Genomic DNA, 15,122 nt, shown 5'->3' with positions numbered 1-15,122 from the left:
GGGTGCCGGGCTGGGGGGGGGGGCGCTGGAGGGCTGGGGGGGGGGGGCGCTGGGCAGCGGGGGACACGATCCCCATCACCGGTGAGCGGGGCGCGGGCTGGGGGGGCGCCGGAGGGCTGGGGGGGGGGGCGCTGGGCAGCGGGGACACGATCCCCATCACCGGTGAGCGGGGGCGCAGGCTTGGGGGGCACTGGGGGATGCCGGCTTGGGGGGGCGCTGTGCTGCAGGAGGGTGCTGGGGGGTGTCACGCTGCAGGGTTCCGGGCTGGGGGGGGAGAGGGGCTGGGGGGGAGTCCGGGGGGGCGGGAGCAGCCCGGCCACTGACCCCCCTCTCTCCCCAGCGCTGGTGGGGGCCGACCCCCGGGCAGCTGGGAGCAGCTGCAGCTGGAGGTGCGCAAGGGCTCGGTGGTGAACGTGAACCCCACGAACACGCGGGCCCCACAGCGACACCCCCGAGATCCGCAAGTACAAGAAGCGTTTCAACTCGGAGATCCTGTGCGCCGCCCTGTGGGGGTGAGTGGGGCCAGACCCGTGTGGGGTGGGGCGGGGGGTTCCAGGCTGGATGGGGGGCAACCCCCGCCACTGTGGGGCCTGGTGGGGAGGAGAGGGGTTGCCATGGGGCGGGGCGGGGAGGAGGGTGGCGGTGGTCCCCAGGCAGGGCGGGCGGGGGTCGCCGTGGGCAGACAGGGAGGAGGGGGTGGTCCCAGGCAGGGCGGGCGGGGGTCGCCGTGGGGCGGGCGGGGAGGGAGGGGGGTGGTCCCAGGCAGGGAGCAGGGGGGTGGCCGTGGGTGGCCGTGGGGCGGGCGGGGAGAGGAGGGGGTGGGTCGCCGTGGGGGCGGGCGGGGAGGAGGTGGCGGGGTGGTCCCAGGCAGGGCGGGCGGGGGGTTGCCGTGGGGCAGACAGGGGAGGAGGGGGGTGGCCGTGGGTGGCCGTGGGGCGGGGCGGGGAGGAGGGGGTGGGGTGGCCGTGGGGGCGGGCGGGGAGGAGGTGGCGGTGGTCCCAGGCAGGGCGGGCGGGGGTCGCCGTGGGGCAGACAGGGAGGAGGGGGTGGCCGTGGGTGGCCGTGGGGCGGGCGGGGAGGAGGGGGTGGGTCGCCGTGGGGCGGGCGGGGAGGAGGTGGCGGTGGTCCCAGGCAGGGCGGGCGGGGGTCGCCGTGGGGCAGACAGGGAGGAGGGGGTGGCCGTGGGTGGCCGTGGGGGTGGGCGGGGGAGGAGGGGGGTGGGTCGCCGTGGGGCGGGCGGGGAGGAGAGGGTGGTCCCAGGCAGGGAGCAGGGGGTGGCCGTTGGGGCGGAGCGGGGAGGAGGGGGTGGGTCGCCGTGGGGCAGACAGGGAGGAGGGGGTGGTCCCAGGCAGGGAGCAGGGGGTGGCTGTGGGTGGCCGTGGGGCGGGCGGGGGAGGAGAGGGTGGGTCGCCGTGGGGCGGGCGGGGAGGAGAGGTGGCGGTGGTCCCAGGCAGGGCGGGCGGGGGTTGCCGTGGGGGGCAGACAGGGAGGAGGGGGTGGCCGTGGGTGGCCGTGGGGCGGGCGGGGGAGGAGAGGGTGGGTCGCCGTGGGGCAGACAGGGAGGAGGGGGTGATGGTCCCAGGCAGGGAGCAGGGGGTGGCCGTGGGGCAGACAGGGAGGAGGGGGGTGGTCCCCAGGCAGGGAGCAGGGGGTGGCCGTGGGTGGCCGTGGGGCGGGCGGGGAGCAGGGGGTGGCCGTGGGGCGGGCGGGGAGGAGGGGGTGGGTGCCGTGGCGGGGCGCGGGCGGGGAGGAGAGGGTGGGTGGCCGTGGGGGCGGGCGGGGAGGAGAGGGTGGTCCCAGGCAGGGAGCAGGGGGTGGCCGTGGGTGGCCGTGGGGCGGGCGGGGAGCAGGGGGTTGCCGTGGGTGGCCGTGGGGCGGGGCGGGGAGCAGGGGGTGGCCGTGGGTCGCCGGTGGGGCGGGGCGGGAGAGGAGGGGGTGGGTGGCCGTGGGGCGGGCGGCGGAGGAGGGGGTGGTCCCAGGCAGGGAGCAGGGGGTGGCCGTGGGCGGCGGGCGGGGAGCAGGGGGGTGGCCGTGGGGCGGGCTGCGGGGAGGAGGGGGTGGCCGTGGGTGGCCGTGGGGCGGGCCGCGGGGAGGAGGGGTGGGTCGCCGTGGGGGCGGAGCGGGCGGGGAGGAGGTGGGCGGTGGTCCCAGGCAGGGCGGGGCGGGGGTCGCCGTGGGGCAGACAGGGAGGAGGGGGGTGGTCCCCAGGCAGGGAGCAGGGGGGTGGGCCGTGGGGCGGGCCGCGGGGAGGAGGGGGTGGGTCGCCGTGGGGCGGGCGGGTCTCACGGCTGTCCCCCGCCCTAGGGGGTGAACCTGCTGGGTGGGGACGGAGAACGGGCTGATGCTCCTGGATCGCAGCGGGCAGGGCCGGGTCTACGGGCTCATCAGCCGCCGCCGCTTCCAGCAGATGGACGTGCTGGAGGGGCTCAACCTGCTCACCACCATCTCGGGTAAGCCCCCCACGGCCAGCCCCACGGCCCTGTGACCCCCAGCGCCCCACGGCCAGCCCCCCACGGCCCTGTGACCCCCCAGCGCCCCACTGCCGGCCCCCCACAGGGCTCAACCTGCTCACCACCATCTCGGGTAAGCCCCCCACGGCCAGCCCCACGGCCCTGTGACCCCCAGCGCCCCACGGCCAGCCCCCCACGGCCCTGTGACCCCCAGCGCCCCACTGCCGGCCCCCCACGGCCCTGTGACCCCCAGCGCCCCACTGCCGGCCCCCCACAGGGCTCAACCTGCTCACCACCATCTCGGGTAAGCCCCCCACGGCCAGCCCCACGGCCCTGTGACCCCCAGCGCCCCACGGCCAGCCCCCCACGGCCCTGTGACCCCCAGCGCCCCACTGCCGGCCCCCCCACAGGGCTCAACCTGCTCACCACCATCTCGGGTAAGCCCCCCACGGCCAGCCCCACGGCCCTGTGACCCCCAGCGCCCCACGGCCGGCCCCCCACGGCCCTGTGCCCAGCGCCCCCACTGCCGGCCCCCGGCACTGCCGGCCCCCCACAGGGCTCAACCTGCTCACCACCATCTCGGGTAAGCCCCCCACGGCCAGCCCCACGGCCCTGTGACCCCCAGCGCCCCACGGCCAGCCCCCCACGGCCCTGTGACCCCCAGCGCCCCACTGCCGGCCCCCCACAGGGCTCAACCTGCTCACCACCATCTCGGGTAAGCCCCCCACGGCCAGCCCCACGGCCCTGTGACCCCCAGCGCCCCACGGCCAGCCCCCCACGGCCCTGTGACCCCCAGCGCCCCACTGCCGGCCCCCCACAGGGCTCAACCTGCTCACCACCATCTCGGGTAAGCCCCCCACGGCCAGCCCCACGGCCCTGTGACCCCCAGCGCCCCACGGCCAGCCCCCCACGGCCCTGTGACCCCCAGCGCCCCACTGCCGGCCCCCCACAGGGCTCAACCTGCTCACCACCATCTCGGGTAAGCCCCCCACGGCCAGCCCCACGGCCCTGTGACCCCCAGCGCCCCACGGCCAGCCCCCCACGGCCCTGTGACCCCCAGCGCCCCACTGCCGGCCCCCCACAGGGCTCAACCTGCTCACCACCATCTCGGGTAAGCCCCCCACGGCCAGCCCCACGGCCCTGTGACCCCCAGCGCCCCACGGCCGGCCCCCCACGGCCCTGTGACCCCCAGCGCCCCACTGCCGGCCCCCCACTGCCGGCCCCCCACAGGGCTCAACCTGCTCACCACCATCTCGGGTAAGCCCCCCACGGCCAGCCCCACGGCCCTGTGACCCCCAGCGCCCCACGGCCAGCCCCCCACGGCCCTGTGACCCCCAGCGCCCCACTGCCGGCCCCCCACAGGGCTCAACCTGCTCACCACCATCTCGGGTAAGCCCCCCACGGCCAGCCCCACGGCCCTGTGACCCCCAGCGCCCCACGGCCGGCCCCCCACGGCCCTGTGACCCCCAGCGCCCCACTGCCGGCCCCCCACTGCCGGCCCCCCACAGGGCTCAACCTGCTCACCACCATCTCGGGTAAGCCCCCCACGGCCAGCCCCACGGCCCTGTGACCCCCAGCGCCCCACGGCCAGCCCCCCACGGCCCTGTGACCCCCAGCGCCCCACTGCCAGCCCCCCACAGGGCTTAACCTGCTCACCACCATCTCGGGTAAGCCCCCCACGGCCAGCCCCACGGCCCTGTGACCCCCAGCGCCCCACGGCCGGCCCCCCACGGCCCTGTGACCCCCAGCGCCCCACTGCCGGCCCCCCACTGCCGGCCCCCCACAGGGCTCAACCTGCTCACCACCATCTCGGGTAAGCCCCCCACGGCCAGCCCCACGGCCCTGTGACCCCCAGCGCCCCACGGCCAGCCCCCCACGGCCCTGTGACCCCCAGCGCCCCACTGCCAGCCCCCCACAGGGCTTAACCTGCTCACCACCATCTCGGGTAAGCCCCCCACGGCCAGCCCCACGGCCCTGTGACCCCCAGCGCCCCACGGCCAGCCCCCCACGGCCCTGTGACCCCCAGCGCCCCACGGCCAGCCTCCCACGGCCCTGTGACCCCCAGCGCCCCACTGCCGGCCCCCCACGGCCCTGTGACCCCCAGCGCCCCACTGCCGGCCCCCCACAGGGCTCAACCTGCTCACCACCATCTCGGGTAAGCCCCCCATGGCCCTGTGACCCCCAGCGCCCCACGGCCAGCCCCCCACGGCCCTGTGACCCCCAGCGCCCCACTGCCGGCCCCCCACAGGGCTCAACCTGCTCACCACCATCTCGGGTAAGCCCCCCACGGCCAGCCCCACGGCCCTGTGACCCCCAGCGCCCCACGGCCAGCCCCCCACGGCCCTGTGACCCCCAGCGCCCCACGGCCAGCCCCCCACGGCCCTGTGACCCCCAGCGCCCCACTGCCGGCCCCCCACAGGGCTCAACCTGCTCACCACCATCTCGGGTAAGCCCCCCACGGCCAGCCCCACGGCCCTGTGACCCCCAGCGCCCCACGGCCGGCCCCCCACGGCCCTGTGACCCCCAGCGCCCCACGGCCAGCCTCCCACGGCCCTGTGACCCCCAGCGCCCCACTGCCGGCCCCCCACGGCCCTGTGACCCCCAGCGCCCCACTGCCGGCCCCCCACAGGGCTCAACCTGCTCACCACCATCTCGGGTAAGCCCCCCACGGCCAGCCCCACGGCCCTGTGACCCCCAGCGCCCCACGGCCGGCCCCCCACGGCCCTGTGACCCCCAGCGCCCCACTGCCGGCCCCCCACAGGGCTCAACCTGCTCACCACCATCTCGGGTAAGCCCCCCACGGCCAGCCCCACGGCCCTGTGACCCCCAGCGCCCCACGGCCGGCCCCCCACGGCCCTGTGACCCCCAGCGCCCCACGGCCAGCCTCCCACGGCCCTGTGACCCCCAGCGCCCCACTGCCGGCCCCCCACAGGGCTCAACCTGCTCACCACCATCTCGGGTAAGCCCCCCACGGCCAGCCCCACAGCCCTGTGACCCCCAGCGCCCCACGGCCGGCCCCCCACGGCCCTGTGACCCCCAGCGCCCCACTGCCGGCCCCCCACAGGGCTCAACCTGCTCACCACCATCTCGGGTAAGCCCCCCACGGCCAGCCCCACGGCCCTGTGACCCCCAGCGCCCCACGGCCAGCCCCCCACGGCCCTGTGACCCCCAGCGCCCCACGGCCAGCCCCCCACGGCCCTGTGACCCCCAGCGCCCCACTGCCGGCCCCCCACAGGGCTCAACCTGCTCACCACCATCTCGGGTAAGCCCCCCACGGCCAGCCCCACGGCCCTGTGACCCCCAGCGCCCCACGGCCAGCCCCACGGCCCTGTGACCCCCAGCGCCCCACGGCCGGCCCCCCACGGCCCTGTGACCCCCAGCGCCCCACGGCCAGCCTCCCACGGCCCTGTGACCCCCAGCGCCCCACTGCCGGCCCCCCACGGCCCTGTGACCCCCAGCGCCCCACTGCCGGCCCCCCACAGGGCTCAACCTGCTCACCACCATCTCGGGTAAGCCCCCCACGGCCAGCCCCACGGCCCTGTGACCCCCAGCGCCCCACGGCCAGCCCCCCACGGCCCTGTGACCCCCAGCGCCCCACTGCCGGCCCCCCACAGGGCTTAACCTGCTCACCACCATCTCGGGTAAGCCCCCCACGGCCAGCCCCACGGCCCTGTGACCCCCAGCGCCCCACGGCCAGCCCCCCACGGCCCTGTGACCCCCAGCGCCCCACGGCCAGCCTCCCACGGCCCTGTGACCCCCAGCGCCCCACTGCCGGCCCCCCACGGCCCTGTGACCCCCAGCGCCCCACTGCCGGCCCCCCACAGGGCTCAACCTGCTCACCACCATCTCGGGTAAGCCCCCCACGGCCAGCCCCACGGCCCTGTGACCCCCAGCGCCCCACGGCCAGCCCCCCACGGCCCTGTGACCCCCAGCGCCCCACGGCCAGCCCCCCACGGCCCTGTGACCCCCAGCGCCCCACTGCCGGCCCCCCACAGGGCTCAACCTGCTCACCACCATCTCGGGTAAGCCCCCCACGGCCAGCCCCACGGCCCTGTGACCCCCAGCGCCCCACGGCCAGCCCCACGGCCCTGTGACCCCCAGCGCCCCACGGCCGGCCCCCCACGGCCCTGTGACCCCCAGCGCCCCACGGCCAGCCTCCCACGGCCCTGTGACCCCCAGCGCCCCACTGCCGGCCCCCCACGGCCCTGTGACCCCCAGCGCCCCACTGCCGGCCCCCCACAGGGCTCAACCTGCTCACCACCATCTCGGGTAAGCCCCCCACGGCCAGCCCCACGGCCCTGTGACCCCCAGCGCCCCACTGCCGGCCCCCCACAGGGCTTAACCTGCTCACCACCATCTCGGGTAAGCCCCCCACGGCCAGCCCCACGGCCCTGTGACCCCCAGCGCCCCACGGCCAGCCCCCCACGGCCCTGTGACCCCCAGCGCCCCACTGCCGGCCCCCCACAGGGCTTAACCTGCTCACCACCATCTCGGGTAAGCCCCCCACGGCCAGCCCCACGGCCCTGTGACCCCCAGCGCCCCACGGCCAGCCCCCCACGGCCCTGTGACCCCCAGCGCCCCACGGCCAGCCTCCCACGGCCCTGTGACCCCCAGCGCCCCACTGCCGGCCCCCCACGGCCCTGTGACCCCCAGCGCCCCACTGCCGGCCCCCCACAGGGCTCAACCTGCTCACCACCATCTCGGGTAAGCCCCCCATGGCCCTGTGACCCCCAGCGCCCCACGGCCAGCCCCCCACGGCCCTGTGACCCCCAGCGCCCCACTGCCGGCCCCCCACAGGGCTCAACCTGCTCACCACCATCTCGGGTAAGCCCCCCACGGCCAGCCCCACGGCCCTGTGACCCCCAGCGCCCCAAGGCCAGCCCCACACGGCCCTGTGACCCCCAGCGCCCCACTGCCGGCCCCCCACAGGGCTCAACCTGCTCACCACCATCTCGGGTAAGCCCCCCACGGCCAGCCCCACGGCCCTGTGACCCCCAGCGCCCCACGGCCGGCCCCCCACGGCCCTGTGACCCCCAGCGCCCCACGGCCAGCCTCCCACGGCCCTGTGACCCCCAGCGCCCCACTGCCGGCCCCCCACGGCCCTGTGACCCCCAGCGCCCCACTGCCGGCCCCCCACAGGGCTCAACCTGCTCACCACCATCTCGGGTAAGCCCCCCACGGCCAGCCCCACGGCCCTGTGACCCCCAGCGCCCCACGGCCGGCCCCCCACGGCCCTGTGACCCCCAGCGCCCCACTGCCGGCCCCCCACAGGGCTCAACCTGCTCACCACCATCTCGGGTAAGCCCCCCACGGCCAGCCCCACGGCCCTGTGACCCCCAGCGCCCCACGGCCGGCCCCCCACGGCCCTGTGACCCCCAGCGCCCCACGGCCAGCCTCCCACGGCCCTGTGACCCCCAGCGCCCCACTGCCGGCCCCCCACAGGGCTCAACCTGCTCACCACCATCTCGGGTAAGCCCCCCACGGCCAGCCCCACAGCCCTGTGACCCCCAGCGCCCCACGGCCGGCCCCCCACGGCCCTGTGACCCCCAGCGCCCCACTGCCGGCCCCCCACAGGGCTCAACCTGCTCACCACCATCTCGGGTAAGCCCCCCACGGCCAGCCCCACGGCCCTGTGACCCCCAGCGCCCCACGGCCAGCCCCCCACGGCCCTGTGACCCCCAGCGCCCCACGGCCAGCCCCCCACGGCCCTGTGACCCCCAGCGCCCCACTGCCGGCCCCCCACAGGGCTCAACCTGCTCACCACCATCTCGGGTAAGCCCCCCACGGCCAGCCCCACGGCCCTGTGACCCCCAGCGCCCCACGGCCAGCCCCACGGCCCTGTGACCCCCAGCGCCCCACGGCCGGCCCCCCACGGCCCTGTGACCCCCAGCGCCCCACGGCCAGCCTCCCACGGCCCTGTGACCCCCAGCGCCCCACTGCCGGCCCCCCACGGCCCTGTGACCCCCAGCGCCCCACTGCCGGCCCCCCACAGGGCTCAACCTGCTCACCACCATCTCGGGTAAGCCCCCCACGGCCAGCCCCACGGCCCTGTGACCCCCAGCGCCCCACGGCCAGCCCCCCACGGCCCTGTGACCCCCAGCGCCCCACTGCCGGCCCCCCACAGGGCTTAACCTGCTCACCACCATCTCGGGTAAGCCCCCCACGGCCAGCCCCACGGCCCTGTGACCCCCAGCGCCCCACGGCCAGCCCCCCACGGCCCTGTGACCCCCAGCGCCCCACGGCCAGCCTCCCACGGCCCTGTGACCCCCAGCGCCCCACTGCCGGCCCCCCACGGCCCTGTGACCCCCAGCGCCCCACTGCCGGCCCCCCACAGGGCTCAACCTGCTCACCACCATCTCGGGTAAGCCCCCCATGGCCCTGTGACCCCCAGCGCCCCACGGCCAGCCCCCCACGGCCCTGTGACCCCCAGCGCCCCACTGCCGGCCCCCCACAGGGCTCAACCTGCTCACCACCATCTCGGGTAAGCCCCCCACGGCCAGCCCCACGGCCCTGTGACCCCCAGCGCCCCACGGCCAGCCCCCCACGGCCCTGTGACCCCCAGCGCCCCACGGCCAGCCCCCCACGGCCCTGTGACCCCCAGCGCCCCACTGCCGGCCCCCCACAGGGCTCAACCTGCTCACCACCATCTCGGGTAAGCCCCCCACGGCCAGCCCCACGGCCCTGTGACCCCCAGCGCCCCACGGCCGGCCCCCCACGGCCCTGTGACCCCCAGCGCCCCACGGCCAGCCTCCCACGGCCCTGTGACCCCCAGCGCCCCACTGCCGGCCCCCCACGGCCCTGTGACCCCCAGCGCCCCACTGCCGGCCCCCCACAGGGCTCAACCTGCTCACCACCATCTCGGGTAAGCCCCCCACGGCCAGCCCCACGGCCCTGTGACCCCCAGCGCCCCACGGCCGGCCCCCCACGGCCCTGTGACCCCCAGCGCCCCACTGCCGGCCCCCCACAGGGCTCAACCTGCTCACCACCATCTCGGGTAAGCCCCCCACGGCCAGCCCCACGGCCCTGTGACCCCCAGCGCCCCACGGCCGGCCCCCCACGGCCCTGTGACCCCCAGCGCCCCACGGCCAGCCTCCCACGGCCCTGTGACCCCCAGCGCCCCACTGCCGGCCCCCCACAGGGCTCAACCTGCTCACCACCATCTCGGGTAAGCCCCCCACGGCCAGCCCCACAGCCCTGTGACCCCCAGCGCCCCACGGCCGGCCCCCCACGGCCCTGTGACCCCCAGCGCCCCACTGCCGGCCCCCCACAGGGCTCAACCTGCTCACCACCATCTCGGGTAAGCCCCCCACGGCCAGCCCCACGGCCCTGTGACCCCCAGCGCCCCACGGCCAGCCCCCCACGGCCCTGTGACCCCCAGCGCCCCACGGCCAGCCCCCCACGGCCCTGTGACCCCCAGCGCCCCACTGCCGGCCCCCCACAGGGCTCAACCTGCTCACCACCATCTCGGGTAAGCCCCCCACGGCCAGCCCCACGGCCCTGTGACCCCCAGCGCCCCACGGCCAGCCCCACGGCCCTGTGACCCCCAGCGCCCCACGGCCGGCCCCCCACGGCCCTGTGACCCCCAGCGCCCCACGGCCGGCCTCCCACGGCCCTGTGACCCCCAGCGCCCCACTGCCGGCCCCCCACGGCCCTGTGACCCCCAGCGCCCCACTGCCGGCCCCCCACAGGGCTCAACCTGCTCACCACCATCTCGGGTAAGCCCCCCACGGCCAGCCCCACGGCCCTGTGACCCCCAGCGCCCCACGGCCGGCCCCCCACGGCCCTGTGACCCCCAGCGCCCCACTGCCGGCCCCCCACAGGGCTCAACCTGCTCACCACCATCTCGGGTAAGCCCCCCACGGCCAGCCCCACGGCCCTGTGACCCCCAGCGCCCCACGGCCAGCCCCCCACGGCCCTGTGACCCCCAGCGCCCCACGGCCAGCCCCCCACGGCCCTGTGACCCCCAGCGCCCCACTGCCGGCCCCCCACAGGGCTCAACCTGCTCACCACCATCTCGGGTAAGCCCCCCACGGCCAGCCCCACGGCCCTGTGACCCCCAGCGCCCCACGGCCAGCCCCCCACGGCCCTGTGACCCCCAGCGCCCCACTGCCGGCCCCCCACAGGGCTCAACCTGCTCACCACCATCTCGGGTAAGCCCCCCACGGCCGGCCCCACGGCCCTGTGACCCCCAGCGCCCCACGGCCAGCCCCCCACGGCCCTGTGACCCCCAGCGCCCCACGGCCAGCCCCCCACGGCCCTGTGACCCCCAGCGCCCCACGGCCAGCCCCCCACGGCCCTGTGACCCCCAGCGCCCCACTGCCGGCCCCCCACAGGGCTCAACCTGCTCACCACCATCTCGGGTAAGCCCCCCACGGCCAGCCCCACGGCCCTGTGACCCCCAGCGCCCCACGGCCGGCCCCCCACGGCCCTGTGACCCCCAGCGCCCCACTGCCGGCCCCCCACAGGGCTCAACCTGCTCACCACCATCTCGGGTAAGCCCCCCACGGCCAGCCCCACGGCCCTGTGACCCCCAGCGCCCCACGGCCGGCCCCCCACGGCCCTGTGACCCCCAGCGCCCCACTGCCGGCCCCCCACAGGGCTCAACCTGCTCACCACCATCTCGGGTAAGCCCCCCACGGCCAGCCCCACGGCCCTGTGACCCCCAGCGCCCTACGGCCGGCCCCCCACGGCCCTGTGACCCCCAGCGCCCCACGGCCAGCCTCCCACGGCCCTGTGACCCCCAGCGCCCCACTGCCGGCCCCCCACGGCCCTGTGACCCCCAGCGCCCCACTGCCGGCCCCCCACAGGGCTCAACCTGCTCACCACCATCTCGGGTAAGCCCCCCACGGCCAGCCCCACGGCCCTGTGACCCCCAGCGCCCCACGGCCGGCCCCCCACGGCCCTGTGACCCCCAGCGCCCCACTGCCGGCCCCCCACAGGGCTCAACCTGCTCACCACCATCTCGGGTAAGCCCCCCACGGCCAGCCCCACGGCCCTGTGACCCCCAGCGCCCCACGGCCAGCCCCCCACGGCCCTGTGACCCCCAGCGCCCCACGGCCAGCCCCCCACGGCCCTGTGACCCCCAGCGCCCCACTGCCGGCCCCCCACAGGGCTCAACCTGCTCACCACCATCTCGGGTAAGCCCCCCACGGCCAGCCCCACGGCCCTGTGACCCCCAGCGCCCCACGGCCAGCCCCACGGCCCTGTGACCCCCAGCGCCCCACGGCCGGCCCCCCACGGCCCTGTGACCCCCAGCGCCCCACGGCCAGCCTCCCACGGCCCTGTGACCCCCAGCGCCCCACTGCCGGCCCCCCACGGCCCTGTGACCCCCAGCGCCCCACTGCCGGCCCCCCCACAGGGCTCAACCTGCTCACCACCATCTCGGGTAAGCCCCCCACGGCCAGCCCCACGGCCCTGTGACCCCCAGCGCCCCACGGCCGGCCCCCCACGGCCCTGTGACCCCCAGCGCCCCACTGCCGGCCCCCCACAGGGCTCAACCTGCTCACCACCATCTCGGGTAAGCCCCCCACGGCCAGCCCCACGGCCCTGTGACCCCCAGCGCCCCACGGCCAGCCCCCCACGGCCCTGTGACCCCCAGCGCCCCACGGCCAGCCCCCCACGGCCCTGTGACCCCCAGCGCCCCACGGCCAGCCCCCCACAGGGCTCAACCTGCTCACCACCATCTCGGGTAAGCCCCCCACGGCCAGCCCCACGGCCCTGTGACCCCCAGCGCCCCACGGCCAGCCCCCCACGGCCCTGTGACCCCCAGCGCCCCACTGCCGGCCCCCCACAGGGCTCAACCTGCTCACCACCATCTCGGGTAAGCCCCCCACGGCCAGCCCCACGGCCCTGTGACCCCCAGCGCCCCACGGCCAGCCCCCCACGGCCCTGTGACCCCCAGCGCCCCACGGCCAGCCCCCCACGGCCCTGTGACCCCCAGCGCCCCACGGCCAGCCCCCCACGGCCCTGTGACCCCCCAGCGCCCCCACTGCCGGCCCCCCCACAGGGCTCAACCTGCTCACCACCATCTCGGGTAAGCCCCCCACGGCCAGCCCCACGGCCCTGTGACCCCCAGCGCCCCACGGCCAGCCCCCCACGGCCCTGTGACCCCCAGCGCCCCACTGCCGGCCCCCCCACAGGGCTCAACCTGCTCACCACCATCTCGGGTAAGCCTCCCACGGCCAGCCCCACGGCCCTGTGACCCCCAGCGCCCCACGGCCAGCCCCCCACGGCCCTGTGACCCCCAGCGCCCCACTGCCGGCCCCCCACAGGGCTCAACCTGCTCACCACCATCTCGGGTAAGCCCCCCACGGCCAGCCCCACGGCCCTGTGACCCCCAGCGCCCCACGGCCAGCCCCCCACGGCCCTGTGACCCCCAGCGCCCCACGGCCAGCCTCCCACGGCCCTGTGACCCCCAGCGCCCCACGGCCAGCCCCCCACGGCCCTGTGACCCCCAGCGCCCCACTGCCGGCCCCCCCACAGGGCTCAACCTGCTCACCACCATCTCGGGTAAGCCCCCCACGGCCAGCCCCACGGCCCTGTGACCCCCAGCGCCCCACGGCCAGCCTCCCACAGCCCTGTGACCCCCAGCGCCCCACTGCCGGCCCCCCACAGGGCTCAACCTGCTCACCACCATCTCGGGTAAGCCCCCCATGGCCCTGTGACCCCCAGCGCCCCACGGCCAGCCCCCCACGGCCCTGTGACCCCCAGCGCCCCACTGCCGGCCCCCCCAGGGCTCAACCTGCTCACCACCATCTCGGGTAAGCCCCCCACGGCCAGCCCCACGGCCCTGTGACCCCCAGCGCCCCACGGCCAGCCCCCCACGGCCCTGTGACCCCCAGCGCCCCACGGCCAGCCTCCCACGGCCCTGTGACCCCCAGCGCCCCACGGCCAGCCCCCCACGGCCCTGTGACCCCCAGCGCCCCACTGCCGGCCCCCCACAGGGCTCAACCTGCTCACCACCATCTCGGGTAAGCCCCCCACGGCCAGCCCCACGGCCCTGTGACCCCCAGCGCCCCCACGGCCAGCCTCCCACAGCCCTGTGACCCCCAGCGCCCCACTGCCGGCCCCCCACAGGGCTCAACCTGCTCACCACCATCTCGGGTAAGCCCCCCATGGCCCTGTGACCCCCAGCGCCCCACGGCCAGCCCCCCACGGCCCTGTGACCCCCAGCGCCCCACTGCCGGCCCCCCACAGGGCTCAACCTGCTCACCACCATCTCGGGTAAGCCCCCCACGGCCAGCCCCACGGCCCTGTGACCCCCAGCGCCCCACGGCCAGCCCCCCACGGCCCTGTGACCCCCAGCGCCCCACGGTCAGCCTCCCACGGCCCTGTGACCCCCAGCGCCCCACGGCCAGCCCCCCACGGCCCTGTGACCCCCAGCGCCCCACTGCCGGCCCCCCACAGGGCTCAACCTGCTCACCACCATCTCGGGTAAGCCCCCCACGGCCAGCCCCACGGCCCTGTGACCCCCAGCGCCCCACGGCCAGCCTCCCACAGCCCTGTGACCCCCAGCGCCCCACTGCCGGCCCCCCACAGGGCTCAACCTGCTCACCACCATCTCGGGTAAGCCCCCCATGGCCCTGTGACCCCCAGCGCCCCACGGCCAGCCCCCCACGGCCCTGTGACCCCCAGCGCCCCACTGCCGGCCCCCCACAGGGCTCAACCTGCTCACCACCATCTCGGGTAAGCCCCCCACGGCCAGCCCCACGGCCCTGTGACCCCCAGCGCCCCACGGCCAGCCTCCCACAGCCCTGTGACCCCCAGCGCCCCACTGCCGGCCCCCCACAGGGCTCAACCTGCTCACCACCATCTCGGGTAAGCCCCCCATGGCCCTGTGACCCCCAGCCCCCCACGGCCAGCCCCACGGCCCTGTGACCCCCAGCGCCCCACGGCCAGCCCCCCACGGCCCTGTGACCCCCAGCGCCCCACGGCCAGCCCCCCACGGCCCTGTGACCCCCAGCGCCCCACTGCCGGCCCCCCACAGGGCTCAACCTGCTCACCACCATCTCGGGTAAGCCCCCCACGGCCAGCCCCACGGCCCTGTGACCCCCAGCGCCCCACGGCCGGCCCCCCACGGCCCTGTGACCCCCAGCGCCCCACGGCCAGCCTCCCACGGCCCTGTGACCCCCAGCGCCCCACTGCCGGCCCCCCACGGCCCTGTGACCCCCAGCGCCCCACTGCCGGCCCCCCACAGGGCTCAACCTGCTCACCACCATCTCGGGTAAGCCCCCCACGGCCAGCCCCACGGCCCTGTGACCCCCAGCGCCCCACGGCCGGCCCCCCACGGCCCTGTGACCCTCAGCGCCCCACTGCCGGCCCCCCACAGGGCTCAACCTGCTCACCACCATCTCGGGTAAGCCCCCCACGGCCAGCCCCACAGCCCTGTGACCCCCAGCGCCCCACGGCTGGCCCCCCACGGCCCTGTGACCCCCAGCGCCCCACTGCCGGCCCCCCACGGCCCTGTGACCCCCAGCGCCCCACTGCCGGCCCCCCACAGGGCTCAACCTGCTCACCACCATCTCGGGTAAGCCCCCCACGGCCAGCCCCACAGCCCTGTGACCCCCAGCGCCCCACGGCCGGCCCCCCACGGCCCTGTGACCCCCAGCGCCCCACTGCCGGCCCCCCACAGGGCTCAACCTGCTCACCACCATCTCGGGTAAGCCCCCCACG

The 15,122-nt window shown here is 77.6% G+C and overlaps 1 protein-coding gene across 1 annotated transcript in view; it reads left to right on the top strand.

The window, feature by feature from the left end:
* The window catches only part of MINK1 (misshapen like kinase 1), a 57,598-nt gene that overhangs the window by 20,362 nt on the left and 22,114 nt on the right, over positions 1-15,122 (top strand). The window contains 3 exon segments of the mRNA XM_065417354.1: positions 341-437; positions 439-512; positions 2,305-2,450. Coding sequence (XP_065273426.1) covers positions 341-437; positions 439-512; positions 2,305-2,450 — 317 coding nt within the window.

The sequence above is a fragment of the Emys orbicularis genome, chromosome 15 (assembly GCF_028017835.1).
Source record: "Emys orbicularis isolate rEmyOrb1 chromosome 15, rEmyOrb1.hap1, whole genome shotgun sequence".
NCBI classification, from domain to species: domain Eukaryota; kingdom Metazoa; phylum Chordata; order Testudines; family Emydidae; genus Emys; species Emys orbicularis.
Note: the sequence above shows the minus strand (reverse complement) of the source record. Positions and strands in the feature narration are given on the sequence as shown.